Source organism: Ranitomeya variabilis, chromosome 5 (assembly GCF_051348905.1).
Source record: "Ranitomeya variabilis isolate aRanVar5 chromosome 5, aRanVar5.hap1, whole genome shotgun sequence".
Lineage (NCBI taxonomy): Eukaryota > Metazoa > Chordata > Amphibia > Anura > Dendrobatidae > Ranitomeya > Ranitomeya variabilis.
Window position 1 is genome coordinate 659,721,118 of NC_135236.1, and position 24,076 is coordinate 659,745,193.

A 24,076-nucleotide genomic window follows, 5' to 3' on the forward strand; every position below is an offset into this window, starting at 1 on the left:
TGCTGTCTGGATTGTCATGTAAAGCCGCCATTCAGTGCTCCTGTTTGTGCCACATTCATCTCCTCTTAGTAATGTCCTTAATCTGTCACATTTTGGTCAATCAACCACACACTGCAACCAATCAGAACACCCGATGGCAGATCAGCGAACAATCGGGGCTCCTGAAAGGGACTGCAAATTATTCATCTTGTAGCTGAAAATCAGCAGGGGAGCGCAGCACAAGAAGAAAATTTACATTTTTCTTTTTTTTTACATAAACCTTTTCACTTTTTTTTTCTGCTTCTTATAATGTGCGTGTTGGATTATTTCCAGAATGATGGAGCTTAGATCATTAACCACCGGAATGTAACCCATATTAATAAGAATGACATCATCAGTCACAATTTCAGGACTTACTTACATTTTTGAGATTTTTTTTTTTAGACATACATTGATAAAATCCGGCATCTTTTAGAAAATGTTGAAAGGGTTATATGGGATGAAAAAAATCTGGCTTATTTTCTGGAAACAGCGCCACGTATGTCCAAAGGTTGTATGTGGTATTGCAGTCCAGCAATAATGAAGTTAAAGGGGTTGTCTGAGACTTTAACATTGATGGCTTATCCTTAGGATAGGTCATCAATGTCTGATCGGTGGCGGTGCGACACCCGGCACCCTCGCCAATCAGCTGTTGCCGGTGTCAGTTATGGAGATGCACAGCGGTACTGCACATCCACCCATTGATTTGAATAGATAGCGGATGTGCAGCACCGGGCCGCGGCCACTAGTCAGCCACTGACACCGGTAACGGCAGATTGGTCGGGGTACCACACCCCTACTGATCAGTGATGGCCATCAATATTAAAGTCCCTGGCAACCCCCTTTAATAAAAGAAGTCAGTCATGTACGTCTAATCATTTAAAGGGGTCTATGTGAATGAGACCTTAAAGGGGTCTGTGTGAATGTAGCTTTATAAGGGTTGTCCAACTACATTTGTTTACTTTTTAAGAGTAAAAGAAAAAAAAACCCAATACTTACCGCCATCCATCCTCAGATGCTCCCGAGTTCCCCTCTGGTCTCTGCTTCCTGTTCCCTCTAACACACAGGAAATTCCGTTCAGCCAATCAGTTGTGGAGGTGTGTCAGTGCAGCAGCCTGTGATTGGCTGAGCCGATACCTCCTGTGTGGGGAGGCAGAACCCGGAAATAGAGACCAGAGGGGAACAGGGAGCATCTAAAGTGGGGCGATAAACATAAACCTGATCAAGAGCTTATCAATCTCTCTTGATTCCACCACACATGACTGTAGGTAGGCCAATACCGCCAATATGAGCAGGACCTTGGTCTAATGTGAATGGAGGCCTTAAAGAGTATTTGTTTCAATTTTTCCCCCCATAAATCAATTTTAGATGTGAATGAGCAACTTACTGAAGAAATCTGCTTCTTTCTCCTCTTGAACAGAGTCAAAATTCTGAATTCACGGTTAAAATCTGTCTTCAGATTTTCCTGTTATTGAAATAGGAGATGACAGTTGGTGCTCGCAAGGTTCTATGGAGAGGGAAGGAGCTACAGACATTTACAGCTCTCCATAGAACCTTATAAGCACCAACTGTCATCTCTCATCTTAGTAAAGGGAAAGTACTGAAGAAACATTTTGCCTGTTCATTGAGTATTATGAATGACCAGTCCAGGAGCAGAAGAAAGCAGATTTCTCTAATAAGATACATTGCAAGGTTTCTTATTTTCACGTGTACTATTAATTTATGAAATAAATAATGTGACGGTTACTCTACGTATGGTTTAGTTTAAAAAAAAAAAATGTTCTGAAGCCTTTTTTAAAGAGAAAATTGATTGGTTGTACACTCCCTTTAAGGATATGATCAGCTTAGGTTGATATTTCTGCAAAAGTCAGAAAAAAATAATCTAATGGTTTTTTTGTCCCTCTCATTCATGGGTTGTGTCTTGTACTGTATGCTCTCTCTAGATGGTAGATCTGTCTCTGTCACAGATGTCTCCCCCATAACCGTGACAGTCACACATTACCCCATTGTACTTACAGCCACACTGTACCCCATATTATCCCCCATAACAATGCCAGCCATAAAATACCTCTGGACAACACACAGAACAGCTCTACACATCGTGTAACCCTACTGTACTGCAATAGGAGAGAATTTAGGGATTTGCCGAATTATCAGATGTTCTGGACTATTGGATTTAGGTGAGATAAATAAATAATAAATAATTTTTAATATTGGTATTGAATTTTTATATAAAAAAAATTCACCTTTTTCTATTTTTACTCAACAGATTTAATTTTCAAAAAAATAAATTCTCTTTAAAAATATAAAAAAACAAATTAAGGAATTTTTAACATTTTAAAAAAAATGAAAATATTTTTTTAAACATGTAAAGAAAGGAATTTTTTACATAAAAAAATTATATAAAAATGTAAAAAAAATAAAAATAAAAAAAATAAAAAAAATTGTTTAAAAATTTAAAAAAATTTAAGGAATTTTTAACACTAAAACAAAAAAAAAATGTTAAACATGTAAAAAAGGAATTTTTAACATTTAAAAAAAATGAAAAATATTTTTTAAACATGTAAAGAAAGGAATTTTTAACATTAAAACCAAAAAAATAAAACATTTTAAACATGTAAAAAAGACATTTTTAACATTTTTTTTAAAAAAAATATATATTTTAAAAAAAATGTAAAAAAAGGAATTTTTTTAACATTTTAAAAAAAATTTATTATTCTTTAAAAATGTAAGAAAATAAGGAATTTTTAACACTAAAAATTGAATTACAAATATTCTTCAAAAATGTAAAAAAAAAAACAACTAAAAAAAAAAAAAAAGAAAATGAAAAATATTCTTTAAGGAAAAAATAGAATCATAAATGAAGATTCTGACTAGAAAAAAACTCTAGGGCTAATTATGTAGATGAGAGGGGCCGCACAACCTTCCTCGTTATGTTATCTTCCACCCCCATGAAATCATTTCCTCTGTGACAGCGGGCGTCCTATAGTCCTCTCTATAAATATTCTGCAGGGGAGTCGATTCAGCCCCCGGTCACTAAAGCCATATATCACGGTCGGATATAAATGCCTCTGGTTGAAGGGACCGTTTTTAGCATCCCATAATTCTTATTTACCCACAGAACCAAGATTGCAACAGTGCCGGCAAATTTAATGAAAATATCAATTTCACTTCCTTAAATACATCTTCTAAAATAAAAAAAAAAATAATTAAAAAAAAAAAAAAAATTCTGAAGATAAAGAGTGACGTGGACATTTCCTGTCTTATAAGTCCACATCTATACTAATATTGCAGGGGGCCCGAGGGTCTTCGAGAACGGGTGGAGGGCAAAAACCCGCAGCGGAAACTAGTCGGCGGAAAAAGTACCACAACGAAATTCGAAACAAAATTGGCGCAATTTCAAAAAACGGTCACTTATTTCAGCAAAATGAATAGTACAAGTGAATATAAGATACATCGTAATATATTTTATCAAAGAAATAATATTTCTCGACTTATGAGACACTTTTTCCTCTCCATTAATTCATTATTTGCTCTTAAAGTGGCTTAAAGGGGTTCTTCCCCATCTTCATAGATTGATGCTGTCAGATAGATCTTGTAAAAACAAGCACTTTTGCAATTTACTGCTTATTAAAATTTGCAACCGTTCTTGAGATATTAACACTTTTCTTTTATCTATAGCTCGTTACCTAGGAGACCGACCACCGCTGCTGTCTAGCTTGTAAGCACTAAGCTGAGGCTGACTGTGATTAGGAGTTAACGGTGCGCTCCAGAAATCCCTGCCAGCTCAAAAACAGTGCTGATACGCTCAATAGAAAAGAGCTTGTAAGAGCTGCACGTGTTTTATTATCTAGCAGGGGTGGTCGGTCTCCAAGGGAATGAGCTGTAAACAAAAGAAAAGTGTTAATATCTTAAAAACGGTTGAAAAATTTATCAAAAAGTAAATTGCAAAAGTGCTTTTATTTACAAGCACTCTCCGACAATACCCATTTAGGAAGATGGAAATAATCCCTTTAAATTCATTGTAGTCAATAAAGGGCAGATTGCCAGCTCACTGAGGGATCAGAATTCAGCTACCTGTTGAAGTTTACGGCGTTCGGATGAGGCACAGACATACATAGATAATGATTCATCTTTCTAGTAAGTGTTTTATCTCACTCCAGTGCTGGATTCACATCTACACTGCTCAGTACTGCTATATAATGTCCTCCATGCTGTAGCTGCTGAATATGTGCTATCCCTGGCTTTCTTACACCATCACCCTGACTATAGCGCAGAAAGGAAGACCGACCACCAGTAATAAATACAGAAGTCGCCATTTTACTGGAATGTTTATTAGTGCGTTATATCATACACATGATACCATGCGTTGCCTGTGGTCAGTGATCTCTTCACCCCCCTAATACTCGACGTCCTGGATGGAAAGCAGCACAGATCGCCACTGATGGCGGCAATGTCAATAATACATTATGGCCGCTGACGGATGGGCTTTATTATTTCTTAGACATGTTGTCGGTGGTCTCAGCGTTTGGACGTCAGGGTGAGCGTGGACGAGACTCTGAAGATCTGCGGCAGCATGTTGCTCAGCTGGTAGAACATTTCTTCTGAGATGTTCTGAAAATATAGAATCAAACAAAAGGGGTCTTAAAGGGGTTTTCTGAAACCGTATAATAATAGTGCTTTACTCACCCTCACCGGGTCCAGCTCTGAGTCTCCACCACTGCTCTCAGTGTCTGTTATTATCTGCAAGTCTGATGTCTCTTCGACAGGGCTGCAGACAATCAATGAACTCGTCGGCTCCAAATAGCTTGTCCCGTGCATACTCAGGCAGAGCCACTGAGCTCACTGACTGTCTGCAGCGCTGTTGGAGAAGTGTTTTTTTTTTTTTTTTTAAATTATTATTATTATTATTTTTAATATTTTATTATTAAGTGGAAACCCCCTTAGGGTTAACATTTGAAAAATTCCACCAGAAATAGTAAAAATATTCAATACGTATATATATATATATATATATATATATATATATATATATATATATATATATATATATATATATATATATTTATTTTTTTAAATGACACCTTTCTGGGGTTCGGAGTTTTCTCTCGCGCTGCAGCTCGGCTCGTTCAGCTTGGCTTCACTAGGTAGATCTGCCTTAATGGGGGAGGGGTGTGAGTGGGTCTCACCATTAGGGTAGCTTTGTAAAAGGGGGTAAGACAGTGGGGGGCTCTTTGGGTGTCGGGGGGCTCTACATCTATTAGCGCCTGTGAAGTGTTGGACATAAACCAAAAATCCAGGAGGAAACAGACAAAGTCTTGCTCTCTTGGAGGGGGTATGTAAACTTGAAGACCACCTAATCCCTTTACTGAGGGGGTCTGACAACTCGGAATTTTAAGGAAGGGTTAACGTCCCCCCCATCGACCCTGTAAGAATACGTGTCATTGTGTCACACGGCCCAGAATGACTCTTCCTGTTAACATAGATGATCCCACTAGACAAAGGCGCAGCGGCCGCTCGGAGCGAGGGGGGCTTTCCTTTTCATCTTCGTCACTGTGTCGCCGGCTAATAACTTTTATGACCGTCGTGGGAACAGATAGGACCTGTCTCGCACTGAGGCCAAATGCCTGGAAGATGGCTGCCAGGACACCGAACAAATACTTATTGTACTAAAATATGACGACCCCATGACAAACACGACGTGACACACCGCGGCCAGGAAGGAGGGTCTTGCTACTTCCCCACATGTCAGATATCAGGCGCTCATTACAATGACTAGTTGATATCGTACAAGGAGGTTTTTCCCAATGTGTCTGTAGCAAATCTATTTATGTGTCCCCCTGACAACACTTCCTGGCTGGAAACATTACCTAGATCTAAACAACCATCTGCATCAATGTGGACATATATATGAATCCCAGGTGTTATGGACGCTCAACAGAACCCAGAAAATGTTTAATGGGGGTGCCGATGGTGGGGTGGGCAAAAAAAAAGGCGGACTTTTTATCTAACCGCTTAGATGCCGCACTGGCTATCGACCGCAGCATCTTAGGGGGTTTATGTTCCTAGATTGGACTGGCCGTAACTTACCTGAGGAACAAGAAATTGCACAGTTCTCGAAACGCCTCCATCCCAGGAAACCATTTCCATCATGAAGCCTACAAAAGAAATGTCTGATATAACGTAACATTTGGGAGATAGTGGCCCCCGATCTCTATACCTGGCCCCGACACACAATGTGGGACAGGGCCCATCATGTAACATTTCTACCCCTGGTGTATTCTTATATGGAAGAGGGGCTACTGTGCCCCCATACAACGTCTACCTCTGCACCCCTGACAAATATATTCAGATGGACCTAACATGAACTCCTAGGACCCGAGGCAGGAAAAAAAATGATTATCCCTTTCCTTCACGGACAACTAGGGGTATAGGTTGCCAGCACCCGAGGCAGGTGTATTGTGCCCCCTAACCTGTGGACCATTGCACTCCCTGAGCCCCATTCTTCAGCCCAGAATATATGTTATGCAGTGTTATAGATTTTTTCTTCTTTATTACTATTTTGCTACTATTTTATTACCCTGACCCTAGTGCTAGCCTTCACCTTAGTCCTAGGCCTAACCCTAATCATAGCTCTAATTCTAGCTATAATCCTTTTCCAAGCCCTAACCCTAGACCTATCCCTAACCCAAGTCCTATCTCTTAACATACTTCTAACCCTAGCTCTAACCCTAGTCCTATCCCTAACCCTAAGCATAGTACTAGCTCTAAATATAGTTCTAGCCCTAACGCTATACCTATTTATAACTCTAGATTTAAACACAGTACTAGCCCTAACCCAAGTCCTAGCCCTATCTCTATCCCTAGTCCTATGCCTAACCCTAGCTCTATACATAGTACTGTGCCTAACCCAAGTCCTAGCCCTATCTCTATCCCTAGTCCTATGCCTAACCCTAGCTCTATACATAGTACTGTGCCTAACCCAAGTCCTAGCCCTATCTCTATCCCTAGTCCTATGCCTAACCCTAGCTCTATACATAGTACTGTGCCTAACCCAAGTCCTAGCCCTATCTCTATCCCTAGTCCTATGCCTAACCCTAGCTCTAAACATAGTACTGTGCCTAACCCAAACCCTAGCTCTAAACATAGTTATAACCCTAGCTCTCTTACCCTAGTCCTAGCTCTAAACATAGCCCTAGCCCTAGTCGTGGCTCTAACCCTAGTACTATCGCTAAACATAGCCCTAGCCCTAACCCTGGCTCTAAACATAGTACTATCCCCTAACCCAAGTCCTATCTCTTCACATACTCCTATTCCTAACCCTAGCACTAAACATAGTACTAGCCCTAACCCAAGTCCTAGCCCTACCTCTATCCCTACTCCTATCCCTAGCTCTAAACATAGTCCTAGCCCTAACGTTAGTTATATCTCTAAAAACAGTTCTAGCCCTAACCCAAGTCCTAGCTCTAAACATAGCCCTAACCCTAGTCATGGCTCTAACCCTAGTACTATCGCTAAACATAGCCCTAGCCCTAACCTTAGTCCTGGCTCTAACCCTGGTACGATCTCTAAACATAGCCCTAGCCCTAACCCTAGTCCTGGCTCTAACCCTAGTACTATCTCTAAACATAGCCCTAGCCCTAACCCTAGTCCTGGCTCTAACCCTAGTACTATCTCTAAACATAGCCCTAGCCCTAACCCTAGTCCTGGCTTTAACCGTAGTACTATCGCTAAACATAGCCCTAGCCCTAGTCCTGGCTCTAACCCTAGTGTTATCTCTAAACATAGCCCTAGTCATAGCTCTAACCTTAGTTCTAGCCCTAACACTGTTTCTAGGGGTTACAAAAAGTTTTACAATTTTTTTCTACAGTGGGCAAAATTTTGGGTCAGCTTTCCCCACAAAGATGGCTAAATATTTTTAATTGTGCATAGATTAAAAAAAAAATAAAAAAAAATCTATATTGCTCCGGGGTTCCACTGCTCGCGACATTCTGTCAGCCTCATCTGACCTGGCGGTCCGTACACAGAGACGACATACGTGACGCCCACAGGAAAGCTGGAGGAGCCAGGACCCCACTGCTGACGTGAGGTTAATATGAGACACATTTGGAGGAATTCTTTCCCAACATGATCTCTCCGCTCCGTAAAATATGCCTGGATTGTGATCGGGAACAATGGGATCCCGCGACGTGTTTACTATGAGGTCGCACCGTGAAAAAATAAATAAATTCACACGTTCTGTTACCTTTCACACACTTGAACACCAGCTCGGCTCTCTTCAGGCACCATGGTATAGTCATTTCCTAAATAGACAGAAGAAACGCCGTCAGGAAGCGCTGATTATTATTATTAGGTGATGGGGCGGCGTGTGCGTACGTGAGGCTCTGCAGGTGACTCCTAGTTTTCTAAAAATACATACATACATACCGCATATAGTGAAAATGCTGCAAATCACCCAGTGCGAGGATTTATTAACCCTTATCCCATATAGGATCAAGCGCTATGAATGAAAAAAAAAAAAAAAAAGGTTTAATGCTGCTGCAAGGCATCCTAAAGATCGCTATTGGACCTGGCGATCGTGTGATCGTCTGATCTTCCCCGGCGATCGTGTGATCGTCAGTAGTACCTGGCATGGCAAGTTAGAGCTGTTTTGGGAGGCGAAAAAAAAAAATTGAAAGTGGAGACGAGATTACTGAAAATTAGTATTTTGAGAAATTTAAGGCCACCTTTCCCCCAATGTTCTGCCCCCAATAAATCAATGGTTCCTTCGGAATAAAGGAAACTCCATGATGGGAAAAACTTTACAAAAATCCCAATTTTTGCTGAAAGTTGATTCCTCTTTAAAAACCAATTTTGGAGAAAGAGACCCATAATTCTGATATTTTTCAGTAGCCGGCATCGTCGTATATTATCTGCCTACACGGAACACACGCTTACATTTCATGCGGTCAGCAGCGGCGTAGGCGTCTGACAGTGGTTTCAGCCCTGTGTTTTAGATAATGATCACAAGCCATCTCCGAAAACGTAAAAAAATAAAACATGTCCTTTGTATTCTTTCTTCGCATTCTGGCGGCACCGGGGTTGTCATCTGTCAAGGTGAGTAAGTTCACAAGTCATTTTACAGAAATAGAGAGCCGTCACTGGACCCCGGGTGGGAGAGTTAACTTTTCCTTTTTTTTATTTTGGGCATATTTTTGATTTTTTGGGGTTCAGGATCTCTTGAAAAGAAGCTTGTATAGTACAGAAGTGGTGTCATTAACTCACCCACCCTCTAATGATAATGACATGACTCTGCTCCTTCTGACTCGGTCTACACAGTAAAGCTGAAAAAGTGAGCTACAGAAAACAACCATCAGCGGATTGCGACCAATGTAAAAAAGTAGAATATTTCAAGATTTTTTTCAATGGGAATGGGAAAAATCACCACAGTGTCTGATAAAATTTATAATAAAAACTTGATATAAAAGACAACTTATTTCCTGATGACACATTTCCTTTAGGTCTATGTGCTGGATAGTAATGGGTGATGTGTTCCTCTGCTCATGTCACTGCCACCTGCCATATGTGATGGGCAGAGGTGACTTCACATCCTTATTTTGTGCCTTTGTTTCTTTTTTTATGACTTTTCCTCTTTCGGCAAAAGCCCTTATGCAGTACGTGGGGTGAAGTGACACCGGCCTGAAAGTTTCCCTTCCATGAAATCCGTCATCTCTGTGCTGGAGATTAATGGAGTTTCACCAGTCAGAACTCCACCAATCCACCAGTTTATCGCCTATCCCCTTTTACTGATGGGTCCCACTTGACCCATTTCTACATTTTCAGCTTACAACTCCCAAAATTCGCTCTCACGGGACCACATCATTCATCAGTCCATAGTAAGTTCTCCAGGCAGTCTCCATCCCCTCTGTCTGCTTTATAGTCACCAGGTAGTTTCTTGTTTTTTCCTCCCTCTGGCAGCCATATACATAGGGTCCTCATTAATCTCTCCAGTCAGTCTGTATCCCTTTCACAACCATCAATAGATACCAATAAGTTCCCCAGTCAGTCTCCTTCTCCTTCTGGCAGTTATAAACATAGTCTTCAGTACGTTACCACTGCAGTCTCTAACATATTTCTTAGTCATCTCCTCCCTCTGGCAGACATAAATATAGTCTGTAGTAAATTTTCCAGCCAGTCTCCCTATCCCTTCGGCTACTATACATAGAGTCTAGGACGTTTTCCAACCAGTCTCTTTCTCCTCCTGGCAGCCATACAAAATATTCTCCAGTAAGCTCTAAAGTCAGTCTCTCCCCCCCATTCACAACTATAAATATACCCACACTAAGTTTCTCAGTGAGTGTCCCCCTTAGTTTATACACTATAAATACAGTCCCCAGTAATTTTGCCAGCCGGTTTCCTTCTCCCTCTGGCAGCTATAAAAATAGTCTCCAGTATGTTGCCATTGCAGTCTCATTACACTCTGTCAGCTATATAGTTTCTAGTATGTTTGTCAGTCACCTTCTCCCTCTGGCCATAAATATAGTCTCCATAATGTTCCCAGTCAGTCTCCCCTCCCCTTAGCCAGGGCTGAGGAGTCGGAGCCCATTTTGGTGGAGTGGAAATTGAGGAGCCGGAGGTTTGGCTTACCGACTCCACAGCCCTGCCTTTAGCTACTATTGCCAACCTATGTCTATGCTATACCCAGTCCCCAAGAAGTTTTCCAGTTAGTCTCCTTCTCCTTCTGGCAGTTATAAAAATATTCCTCAGCAAGCTCTAAAGGAATGGCTCCTTTTCATAGTCATAAATACCGTATATTCCCCCAGTAAGTTCCCCAGTCAGTCTCTTTCTCCCTCTGGCAGCTATAAATATAGTCTACAGTTAGGTCTCCAGTCAGTAAATTGAATTCCCTCCTCCTTACAGCTTCTATAAATATATTCCCTAGAAGAGTTTGCTATCTCCCTGCCCTCTTTCCTTTTGCAACCATAAATATATCCCCTAGTAAGTTCCTGGGGCAGTTTCCTTCCCCTCTGTCATCTATATAGTCTGCTGCGAATCGGTCTCCTTCTCCATCTGGCAGCCATAAATCTAGTCTCTAGTAAGTACCCCAGTCAGTGGTCTTTTCTCCTCTGTATTCAGTAAATAGAAGACCACTATGCTGAGGATAACAATGAGAGGGACTGAGCATGTGTGTCCACCGGACTCGGCTCAGTAGGTGGACGTGCTCATGGCTATACAATGAACACCAGGGGGCGCCATACTATGTAACTCAATGTCATAACATGTGAATGGCAATTATTAATTTTTCATAACAACAATATATTTATCATTTTTAATGGTAGGACAACCCCTTTGACCCTGTCGATCTTAAAAAAAGGTTTTATGAACATCATTGGGTTCATATTGTGATGTTGAACTATTTGGATGTCCCACGTCAGGCCGGGAGGTAGAGGTTAGCTCCGAACCTACTATTATACGGAGAGGAACCATTGGGACACCCTTGTCCAGGTCATGGAGTTTCTCATCACCTCCTACACATCCTTCCTTACCAAACACTCTGGTTTCACTTTTTTGGCATCTTCAGGCTCTCGTTCTGTTCCTGACTTTACAGGGAAAAGTGATTTCAGTTGCGGTGTCGGTGGTGAAGCGAGGGGGGGGGGGCAATAAATTAAAACAGCTCGATCCCATATGTTGCCTTTAATAGACGCTCCTCCGCCTGCGGGAGGCCAAAATCAGCTCAGGTCACAAAAGATCACGAGTCGCAGTCGTCAATTAAGAAGCCAATTATCACTTTATTACAGGTTAATTAAAAGGAAAGATTTGCAAAACATATGTCGGGTTTCATCAATTCTTAATTAAGTGCAAATGTTTTCTACTGCCTGACATGGTCCTTAGATGTTCTGCCCTTACTGGGGTGCAATCTGTGTCCATGTGCCTCATTAGGGGACGTAAACATCATAGAAGGGGGGTCTTCTGCTCCGGTCCCCTCTCTAGAGGTCAAAAGTATTGGGCAACAAATGAAAGGGCGCATGTAATACCACACTTCTCCTCTAGTGGCCACTGCAGGGAAAATGAGTAGTTGAAAGCAACTCAACACGGCGATCACAGGTGCGATCAACTGATAACGCTGGGTTCTGCCACACATCGATCAATAGTGAAGCCCCCTTGTGGTATATACTCTCTGTGTCATGCAGCTGCAGTGCAGTACAGCGCAACCTCCACCAGGGGGAGCTTGGTAGAGAAGCGAGACTGCACTCACAGAGCAGCTGAACAAACGCCACCTAGTGGCGAGAGAGAGGTCAGGATAGCCAAGTCAGAACACAAGATAGCACTACAGTACAAAATGATTAGACAGAATGGATAGTCAGGACATAGCAAGGGATCAGTAAACCAGGAAGGGCAAAATACGGTACAATAGGGACAAGCTGAAACAGTCAAAACGCCAAGCCAGGAGGTCAGAAACAGGGAGTCAAGCAGATCTACAGACATACAAAGAGACACTGGGAAAGGGCAGGGAGATAACATACACAGGACAAGTCAGGGTTCACAGCAGGACAAATCAAGAGCTTCCAGAGTCAGGTACACACGCCAAAGACAGAGCTATAGCTGACACCACCCTCAGGATACCTGGGAGCTAAATAGCAAACCTGAGCCCAAAATGAGGCAGAGCAAAGTTAACCCTAGACATGATCCACTCAGAGAATGAGCAGACAGGACTAAACTCCGGACTGGATCATGACACTCTGTACATGAAGGCACAGCACTTATTCACACCCTTTCTTAAAGGTGAAATGGGTAATAACTCGGTCTGTTCCATTTCGCTGCCATAATGAGGTCTAAAGCGAGGTGAAACCCATACGGGGGCCTTAAGTATGTACACAGTGCAGATGAAGCCAAGGTCGTGGGCACGCAGTTGTAAAAGAACAACATGCACAACTGAGGAGCAGGGCAGTACACCTTGTATCACTGTGCATACGGTAATAAAAGGACCTATATATTATCCAGAAGAGGGGTCCAACAGAAGTTAGCACACTGGGCAGGTGAGGCCAGGGACAGCAGACTGCACTTTAGGGTGCATGCGGCAGTGAAAGGACATACATTGTACCTGTGACATGAGCTCACTGGCATCTGGCACATTGCGCAACGGAGGAGCAGGGCAGTACACCTTGCATCTGTGCATACGGTAATAAAAGGACCTATATATTATCCAGAAGAGGGGTCCAAGAGAAGTTAGCACACTGGGCAGGTGAGGCCGGGGACAACACACTGCGCTTTAGGGCGCATGCGGTAGTGAAAGGACCTACACATTGCGCAACTGAGGAGCAGGGCAGTACACCTTACATCACTGTGAATACAGTAAAAAAAGGATCTATATATTACATATTATGAGGGAGAGGGGAGCATCAACTGCTAATGCATGTGAGGCAGGAGTCAGTACACCTCATTTCAGTGTGCATGCGTTAGTAAAAAGACACTAGCAGGGAGATAAGAGCAATGGCATCTGGTGCATTGTGCGAACACGGCAGTACACCTTGCATCAATGTGCATACTCTAATACATGGACCTACATATTACTCGGGAGAGGCGTCCATCGACGGCTGGCGTATGTGAGGCAGGAGTCAGTACACCTCGTTTCACTGCGCATTTGGTAGTAAAACGACATTAGCAGGGAGATGAGACCAATGGCACCTGGCACATGGCGCAACTGAGGAGCAAGGCAGTACACCTTGTATCAATGTGCATACTGCAATAAAAGGACCTCTATATTACCCGGGAGAGGGGTCTATCAACAGCTGGCGCATGTGAGGCAGAAGTCTATGCACCTAGTTTCATTGCGCATGTGGTAGTAAAACGAAATAGCAGGGAGAAGAGCCCAATGCCATCTGGTGTATTGCACAACTGAGGATCAGGACAGTACACCTTGTATCAATGTGCATACAGGAAATAAAAGGACCTCTATATTACCCGGGAGAGGGGACTATTGGCAGTTGACGTATGCACAGGTGAGGCAGGAGTCTGTACACCTCATTTCAGTGCGTGTGCGGTAGTAAAAAGACATTTACGGGGAGATGAGCCCAATTGCGCAACTAAGGTTCAAGACAGTACACCTAGTATCAATGTGCATACAGTAATAAAAGGACTTCTATATTAGTAGGGAGAGGGGTCCACTGGCAGCTGGCGCATGTGAGGCAGGAGTCTGTACACCTTGTTTCAGTGCACATGTGGTAGTAAAATGACATTAGCAGGGAGATGAGCCCAATGGCATCTGGCGCATTGCACAACTGAGGATAAGGACAGTACACCTTGTATCAATGTGCATACTGTAATAAAAGAACCTGTATATTACCAGGGAGAGGGGTCCACTGACAGCTGGCGCATGTGAGGCAGGAGTCTGTACACCTCGTTTCAGTGCACATGTGGTAGTAAAATGACATTAGCAGGGAGATGAGCCCAATGGCATCTGGCGCATTGCACAACTGAGGATAAGGACAGTACACCTTGTATCAATGTGCATACTGTAATAAAAGAACCTGTATATTACCAGGGAGAGGGGTCCACTGACAGCTGGCGCATGTGAGGCAGGAGTCTGTACACCTCGTTTCAGTGCACATGTGGTAGTAAAATGACATTAGCAGGGAGATGAGCCCAATGGCATCTGGCGCATTGCACAACTGAGGATAAGGACAGTACACCTTGTATCAATGTGCATACTGTAATAAAAGAACCTGTATATTACCAGGGAGAGGGGTCCACTGACAGCTGGCGCATGTGAGGCAGGAGTCTGTACACCTCGTTTCAGTGCACATGTGGTAGTAAAATGACATTAGCAGGGAGATGAGCCCAATGGCATCTGGCGCATTGCACAACTGAGGATAAGGACAGTACACCTTGTATCAATGTGCATACAGTAATAAAAGGACTTCTATATTAGTAGGGAGAGGGGTCCACTGACAGCTGGCGCATGTGAGGCAGGAGTCTGTACACCTCGTTTCAGTGCACATGTGGTAGTAAAATGACATTACCAGGGAGATGAGCCCAATGGCATCTGGCACATTGCAGAACTGAGGATCAGGACAGTACACCTTGTATCAGTGCGCATACGTAAATACCTATATATTACCCGGGAGAGGGGACTATTGGCAGTTGGCGTATGTGCAGGTGAGGCAGGAGTCAGCACACCTCATTTCAGTGCACATGTGGTAGTAAAAACACATTCGCGGGGAGATGAGACCAATGGCATCTGGTGCATTGCACAACTGAGGATCAGGACAGTACACCTAGTATCAATGTGCAGACTGTAATAAAAGGACCTCTATATTACCAGGGAGAGGGGTCCACTGACAGCTGGTGCATGTGAGGCAGAAGTTTGTACACCTCGTTTCAGTGTGCATGTGGTAGTAAGAGGACAATACCGGGACATGATCCCGGAGATGGCGCATAAGCACTGGGTAGATGAGGCCAAGGACCGTACACCTTGGCTACCGCTGGACTCGCTGCCATGACCCTGCTCCATTTTTTCTGCAGGTGTCCCACACCCAAATACCTAACAGCAATCTGATGTGATTTTTGCTGCATTTTTTCAATTTTTTTAAGCATTTTTAGTGCACATTTGAAGCAGCATTTTCAGTACAGAAAAGATTTGGCTCAAATCTGCACCCAAAAACGCATCAAATACAGGAGAAAACATATAAAAATGTGTCAAAAACGCACTAAATCAGAAGAAGATCGCCACTGCAGAAAACATGCAGGAAAAAAACACGTCACGTGTGAGCACGGCCTATAAGTCTTCTACGGTTCGGACACGGCCATGTTTAAAACGCTAAACCCCACCTGCAGAATGACGGGCTCGTGGTTTGGTTGCCCCACACTTAGGGGCAGGTTCCCTTTAAATGCATGTCCGATCGATTTCCGCCCTCTTACCTCTGACATTTCGTGGACGAGGAGCAGCGGGATATTGATAGTAGTGACGTCGTGGGTACAGCACACCTTCAGGATGTTTCGTAAGCCCATAATTGCCGGGTCGCGGGCGGTTATGTTGCCGCTTCTTACGTTATCGTCCACACAGAGGTGAAAAACCACATGGGTCTCGGAGAGGTTGGAGTGCCTCGTCACGTAAAATTCCCCTGGAAGACAATGCAAGTTTTAAAATGGCTCAATGACGAGCACCGGGAGATGTAAAGGAAGCCACCGACACATCCAAGCACCGCAGAGGCGGCGGACGCGCACTCTCCTCTCTCACACGCTAAGTTTAGCCGCTGGGGCTGCTTGGCTCCCAATCACGGCGATCGCTCCAGCTGTATGTGGTGAGCTCCCCCTAGTGGTGCCTGCAGGTAGCGATGGAAGCCCCCACTATGGAGAGCTGCCAAACAAATGCACTTGACCATCAACTTAAAGGAGCAAATGTTTACGAAGTCTGTACACGTGATGTGACCCCTGGGCTAGACGGAGATGGGGCCATAGATGCGGTCGGGTATTCACCCCCATGACAAGTGTGTCCTAAATGAGGGTCAAGGGCAAGGTGGCGACAAGAGTCCTAGGGAGGCTAGGAGGCCAGATGGGTGATAGGGTGGCCAGGTGGATGAGAAGTGTAGGCGGGTGATGAGGCCAGGCCAGGTGGAAGATGATGAGGAGTGCAGGAGGGTGATGATGAGGAGACCAGGCGGGTGATGAGGAGGCCAGGCGGGTGATGAGGAGGCCAGGAGGGTGATGAGGAGGGCAGGCGGGAGACAGGGTGGCCAGGCAGGAGACGAGGAGGGCAGGCAGGAGACGAGGAGGGCAGGCAGGTGATGAGGAGGGCAGGCGTGAGACGAGGAGGGCAGGCGGGTGACGAGAAGGGCAGGCGGGTGACGAGGAGGGCAGGCGTGAGACGAGGAGGGCAGGCGTGAGACGAGGAGGGCAGGCGTGAGACGAGGAGGGCAGGCGGGTGACGAGGAGGGCAGGCGGGTGACGAGGAGGGCAGGCGGGTGACGAGGAGGGCAGGCGGGTGACGAGGAGGGCAGGCGGGTGACGAGGAGGGCAGGCGGGTGACGAGGAGGGCAGGCGGGTGACGAGGAGGGCAGGCGGGTGACGAGGAGGGCAGGCGGGTGACGAGGAGGGCAGGCGGGTGACAAGGTGGCCAGGCGGGAGACGAGGAGGGGGACGAGGAGGGCAGGCGATGAGGAGGGCAAGCGGGTGATGAGGAGGGCAGGAGGGGGATGAGGAGGGCAGGAGGGGGACGAGGAGGGCAGGAGGGGGACGAGGAGGGCAGGAGGGGGACGAGGAGGGCAGGAGGGGGACGAGGAGGGCAGGAGGGGGACGAGAAGGGCAGGAGGGGGACGAGGAGGGCAGGAGGGGGACGAGGAGGGCAGGAGGGGGACGAGGAGGGCAGGAGGGGGACGAGGAGGGCAGGAGGGGACGAGGAGGGCAGGAGGGGGACGAGGAGGACAGGAGGGGGACGAGGAGGGCAGGCGGGTGATGAGGAGGGCAGGCGGGTGACGAGAAGGGCAGGCAGGTGACAAGGTGGCCAGGCGGGAGACGAGGAGGGCAGGCGGGTGATGAGGAGGGCAGGAGGGGGACGAGGAGGGCAGGCGATGAGGAGGGCAGGCGGGTGATGAGGAGGGCAGGAGGGGGACGAGGAGGGCAGGAGGGGGACGAGGAGGGCAGGAGGGGGACGAGGAGGGCAGGTGGTTGTGGAGTTTGCTAGTCAGGTGTGGATGAAGACAGTCCAGTTTCGCAGAGCTAATAGGAGGGGGTTCTGGGATCGACCTATCGGCCGTGAGTCATCACCTGGTAACAGATTACACTGGTTGCGCTCGGCTGGTTTTACCTTGTCGCTCCCATTAGTCGCCTCTAACGAAAAAAAGAAAATAATTAAAAACAAGTAAATAAAGGCGATATTTCATTGTTCATATCAATGACGTATGAATATTGGAGAGATCTGTACCCCTTCCCTTGCTGTGCTGTTCCTCTGTTATTCCTCCTGGAAATTCCTGAATAATGATGGTGCCCGCTCCGGTCTCTAGTATCACTTTCCTTTCCTTTACTTTGTATGTCCGGATAATGTTAATGGCCTTCTGTCTTCTGACATTTCCAGGAGGAATAACTGAGGAGCGTCAAAGCTCAAACTTTTACAAAAAAAAAAAAAAAAAAGGGAAGAATTCAGAGTTCATAGCCAGTACAGGCGCCTACTACACAGAGGTGGCAGAGAGCGCCTCTCCATGATGATTGCGGTCGTTTGCCCCGTGCCGGTCACGCGGTCCATCTTAGCCATTTTAGCCGCGGGCAGCGATGCCCTTGGTCCTCTTTAGACGCCTGTCATCGGCCTGACAAATACATGGAATGCAGAAAACCAATCTCACTAACGATCCCTCCGCTCCAGACACATGACGCCCCCCGGAGCGGGCGAGGGGTGGTCCTGCTCACATCTGTCCTTGGATCAGAGGAGGACGTGGCGCCCGGTCACTAATGCACATGACGTCGTATCATTGGATGTGCAGAAAGCTTCCGACGCTCTACAAGAGGATAGGGCCGATACAGTTACTTGCCAGGATGGATTTTGGCCCCCGCCCTCCTCTATAACCAGTAATGGTCCAGTTGGGATAACTGTATTCTGGAGCAGTGGGGTCGGGTTACATGGTGAGGCCGGGCTCATCCCGAGGTTGTAGCAGGACAGGAGCTGCAGGAGGACAAGCAGAAAACATCAACCATCCCCGCTGTATATAGAGGAACAGGAGGAGGAGGAGGTGAGCTGTGACTTCAACTACTGTACTGTATATAGAGGTACAGGAGGAGGAGGAGGTGAGCTGTGACATCAACTACTGTACTGTATACGGAGGTACAGGAGGAGGAGAACTGTGACAACTACTGTACTTTATATAGAGGTACAGAAGGAGGAGGTGAGCTGTGACAACTACTGTACTGTATATAGAGGTGCAGGAGGAGGAGGTGAGCCGTGACATCAACTACTGTACTGTATATAGAGGTGCAGGAGGAGGATGAGGTGAGCTGTGACATCAACTACGGTACTGTATACAGAGGTACAGGAGGAGGAGGAGGTAGGTGAGTTGTGACTTCAACTACTGTACTGTATAGAGGTACAGAAGGAAGAGGTGAGCTGAGACATCAACTACTGTACTGTATATAGAAGTGCAGGAGGAGGAGGTGAGCTGTGACATCAACTACTGTACTGTATATAGAGGTACAGGAGGAGGTGAGCTGTGACAACTACTGTACTGTATATAGAGGTGCAGGAGGAGGAGGTGAGCTGTGACATCAACTACTGTACTGCATATAGAGGTACAGGAGGAGGAGAACTGACATCAATTACTGTACTGCTGTATATAGAGGTACAGGAGGAGGAGGTGAGCTGTGACATCAACCACTGTACTGTATATAGAGGTACAGGAGGAGGAGGTGAGCTGTGACTTCAACTACTGTACAGTATATAGAGGTACAGGAGGAGGAGGTGAGCTGTGACATCAACTACTGTACTGTATATAGAGGTACAGGAGGAGAACTGTGACATCAACTACTGTACTGTATATAGAGGTACAGGAGGAGAACTGTGACCTCAACTACTGTACTGTATATAGAGGTACAGGAGGAGGAGGTGAGCTGTGACATCAACTACTGTACTGTATATAGAGGTGCAGGAGGAGGAGGTGAGCTGTGACATCAACTACTGTACTGTATATAGAGGTACAGGAGGAGGTGAGCTGTGACAACTACTGTACTGTATATAGAGGTGCAGGAGGAGGAGGTGAGCTGTGACATCAACTACTGTACTGCATATAGAGGTACAGGAGGAGGAGAACTGACATCAATTACTGTACTGCTGTATATAGAGGTACAGGAGGAGGAGGTGAGCTGTGACATCAACCACTGTACTGTATATAGAGGTACAGGAGGAGGAGGTGAGCTGTGACTTCAACTACTGTACAGTATATAGAGGTACAGGAGGAGGAGGTGAGCTGTGACATCAACTACTGTACTGTATATAGAGGTACAGGAGGAGAACTGTGACATCAACTACTGTACTGTATATAGAGGTACAGGAGGAGAACTGTGACCTCAACTACTGTACTGTATATAGAGGTACAGGAGGAGGAGGTGAGCTGTGACATCAACTACTGTACTGTATATAGAAGTACAGGAGGATGAGGAGAGCTGTGACATCAACTACTGTACTGTATATAGAGGTACAGAAGGAGGAGGTAAGCTGTGACATCAATTACTGTACTGTATATAGAGGTACAGGAGGAGGAGGAGAGCTGTGACATCAACTACTGTACTGTATATAGTGGTACAGAAGGAGGAAAAGAGCTGTGACATCACCTATTGTGAATGGTGGATCCTGTGTTATCTACTGTATATAGAGGTGTTATCAGTCATTGTACAGGAGGAGGTGAGCTGTGACATCACCTATTGTGAATGGTGGATCCTGTGTTATCTACTGTATATAGAGGTGTTATCAGTCATTGTACAGGAGGAGGTGAGCTGTGACATCACCTATTGTGAATGGTGGATCCTGCGTTATCTACTGTATATAGAGATGTTATCAGTCATTGTACAGGAGGAGGACGTGAGCTGTGACAACACCTATTGTGAATGGTGGATCCTGTGTTATCTCCTGTATATAGAGGTGTTATCAGTCATTGTACAGGAGGAGGACGTGAGCTGTGACAACACCTATTGTGAATGGTGGATCCTGTGTTATCTACTGTATATAGAGGTGTTATCAGCCATTGTACAGGAGGAGGAGGAGGAGGAGGAGGTGAGCTGTGACATCACCTATTGTGAATGGTGGATCTTGTGTTATCTACTGTATATAGAGGTGTTATCAGTCATTGTACAGGAGGAGGAGGTGAGCTGTGACATCACATATTGTTAGTGGTAGATCCTATGTTATCTACTGTATATAGAGGTGTTATCAGTCATTGTACAGGAGGAGGAGGTGAGCTGTGACATCACATATTGTTAGTGGTAGATCCTGTGTTATATACTGTATATAGAGGTGTTGTCAGTCATTGCATAGGAGGAGGAGGTGAGCTGTGACATCACCTATTGTGAATGGTGGATCCTGTGTTATCTACTATATATAGAGGTGTTATCAGTCATTGTACAGGAGGAGGAGGTGAGCTGTGATATCACCTATTGTGAATGGTGGATCCTGTGTTATCTACTGTATATAGAGGTGCTATCAGTCATTGTATAGGAGGAGAAGGAGGTGAGCTTTGACATCATCTATTGTGAATGGTGGATCCTGTGTTATCTACTGTATATAGAGCTGTTATCAGTCATGGTACAGAAGGAGGAGGTGAGTTGTGACATCACCTATTGTGAATGGTGGATCCTGTGTTACTGTGTTATCTACTGTATATAGAGGTGTTATCAGTCATTGTACAAGAGGAGGAGGTGAGCTGTGACATCACATATTGTTAGTGGTAGATCCTGTGTTATATACTGTATATAGAGGTGTTATCAGTCATTGTACAGGAGGAGGAGGTGAGCTGTGACATCACCTATTGTGAATGGTGGATCCTGTGTTATCTACTGTATATAGAGGTGTTATCAGCCATTGTACAGAAGGAGGAGGAGGTGAGCTGTGACATCACCTATTGTGAATGGTGGATCCTGTGTTATCTACTGTATATAGAGGTGTTATCAGCCATTGTACAGGAGGAGGAGGAGGAGGAGGAGGAGGTGAGCTGTGACATCACCTATTGTGAATGGTGGATCTTGTGTTATCTACTGTATATAGAGGTGTTATCAGTCATTGTACAGGAGGAGGAGGTGAGCTGTGACATCACATATTGTTAGTGGTAGATCCTGTGTTATATACTGTATATAGCGGTGTTGTCAGTCATTGCATAGGAGGAGGTGAGCTGTGACATCACCTATTGTGAATGGTGGATCCTGCGTTATCTACTGTATATAGAGGTGTTATCATTATACAGGAAGAGGAGGTGAGCTGTGACATCACCTATTGTGAATGGTGGATCCTGTGTTATCTACTGTATATAGAGGTGTTATCAGTCATTGTACAGGAGGAGGTGAGCTGTGACATCACCTATTGTGAATGGTGGATCCTGCGTTATCTACTGTATATAGAGGTGTTATCATTGTACAGGAGGAGGAGGTGAGCTGTGACATCACCTATTGTGAATGGTGGATCCTGTGTTATCTACTGTATGTGTTGTTATCAGTCATTGTACAGCAGTAAATTCTAATATTCCTGTTGTTCTATGGCAATGAATGTGTTAATTCTAATATCCCTCGTGGTGTAGGGCAGTGAAGGAGTTAATTCTACTATCCCTGCGGATTGAGGCCAGCAAAGGTGGTGATTTTACTTTCCCTGGTGGTTTAGAGCACTAAGGGGGTCAATTCTAAAATGAGTGGTTGTCTTAAGTCAGTGAGGAAGTTAATTCTATTCTATTCCCTGGTGGTCTAGAGTGGCAGAGTATGAGCTGTGTGGACATACTGCTTAGTTAGTGGTGGGCTGGGAAAGTGAATGGGTTAACATAATGATCCCTGGTGGTCAAGATGATTAGTTTTAAGATCCCTGGTGGGAGGGAGAAGAAGTCTTAATGCTGCATGCCTGGGATCTAGTGGTTACTAACATTGATGGCTCAGCTTTGTGTTTCCTGAGCGCAGGGATTGGACTCTGCAGTGACTCTCTACAGTAACAGCCGCACAGTGCCCTCTATGATTGGGCAGAGCGATTCAGGAGCGCTCATCCCGATCGTTAAAGGAATAGCTCAGGAAATCTGCACCGACAAGCACCGGAGGCAGAGCTCTGACATCTGATCACTCGAAATAGAGAGGTTCTGAAAGGAAAGACCCCCTCCCCCATTCATAAAGGTAATTGTGGTCCCGGTGGATACATTCCGGAACGTTCCGTGAGATCTCCATTTTGGAGGTAACCAGAGCCGAGCCCCCCCGCGTTCGTCTCCGCTCCTTTGGGCAGTAATTTATCAGAGTATTTGTGTGACCTTCGTGTGATGACAGCGGGATAATTAGAGAAACGGTCTCAGCTTTGGGGGGGATTTAGAGGAACGGAATTTTTTGTAATCTTATTTTTGCGAGTCATCCGACACCCGAGGTTTCTCGCATGCAGCCCAGCGCCCATAAATACCCGCGGCAAAGGTTAAACGCAGGCAAATTAGCCGGGGCCGCGAACAATGAATGGTTATTGTGCCCACCTAAACCTGCTCATCCTGAGCCTCCTGTTTTTTTTTTTTATTTAAAGGGATTTTCCTTTCTCCTGAAGTAAAGGATTTTATCACTTTTTCATTAACCACCCATCCTAAAAATGAAGGGGACGCAGCCCTGTCATAGCGCAACACCTCCGTTTACCGTACAGCGCTGCCCCAAAAAATGCAACATGGCCGCCATGCAAGGACTTTGATGAGGATGCGTCGCCAAATCAACGCTGTGATCCTCAAATTTGGTGACATACCCAGCGGTCGGACCCTCAGCTATCAGAAAATGAGGCCATATTTAATCAATAGAAAATGGGAGCAGCCCCCCTTTAAATTGCTTTGGCCACAAACAATATTTAGGGAGACGATGTTTGATATCTGGGGGTCCACGACAGACAGAGTCACGCATCGTTCTAGGGGACTGACTGACATAAATGGAGCGGTGCTGCACGTGTGACCACGGGGTGAAGAACCAGGAAGCTCAGGATGAGCAATGCAATAGAACTTATATGGGAGTCTGCAGTATATGGGGGTCTCCTGGCCCCTCAACAGCTCAGAGTATGAGATCCACTCTGTGAACAAGAAAGGATTTTAAGGGTCCTGGAAGTTCCTCTTAGTTTGGAATTGGTGCCAAATTGTTGGGATGGTCGTGCCAGCCATGTTTTTTCTTCCCTCTTACTGCTCAGTAGAAGCCGCTGTCTGTATTTAGGAGTGTCCTAATTTATAGAGCAGCGGAGGGCAGATGACACGCCAAATACAGCCACGGATAAATATAGCCGCCTGCTGATCTATATCCATATCACTGCTGTAGGCTGTTTACAATCCTCGGGGCTTAAATGAACATATAGCAAAAAAAACAACCAAAACATATTTTATTACATATATCATATGATCCAGTAAGG

General features: G+C 45.2%; 1 protein-coding gene across 1 annotated transcript in view; it reads right to left on the bottom strand.

Moving 5' to 3' along the window:
• Window positions 1-4,332: 4,332 nt before the first annotated feature.
• Window positions 4,333-24,076, bottom strand: part of FERRY3 (FERRY endosomal RAB5 effector complex subunit 3) — a 43,719-nt gene continuing 23,975 nt past the window's right edge. Inside the window, exons 10-14 of the mRNA XM_077266506.1 lie at window positions 17,761-17,823; window positions 15,916-16,118; window positions 8,264-8,321; window positions 6,109-6,176; window positions 4,333-4,632 (exon numbers count right to left, since the gene is read on the bottom strand). Coding sequence (XP_077122621.1) covers window positions 4,540-4,632; window positions 6,109-6,176; window positions 8,264-8,321; window positions 15,916-16,118; window positions 17,761-17,823 — 485 coding nt within the window. The 3' untranslated portion in view covers window positions 4,333-4,539. The remainder of the gene's footprint in view (window positions 4,633-6,108; window positions 6,177-8,263; window positions 8,322-15,915; window positions 16,119-17,760; window positions 17,824-24,076) is intronic.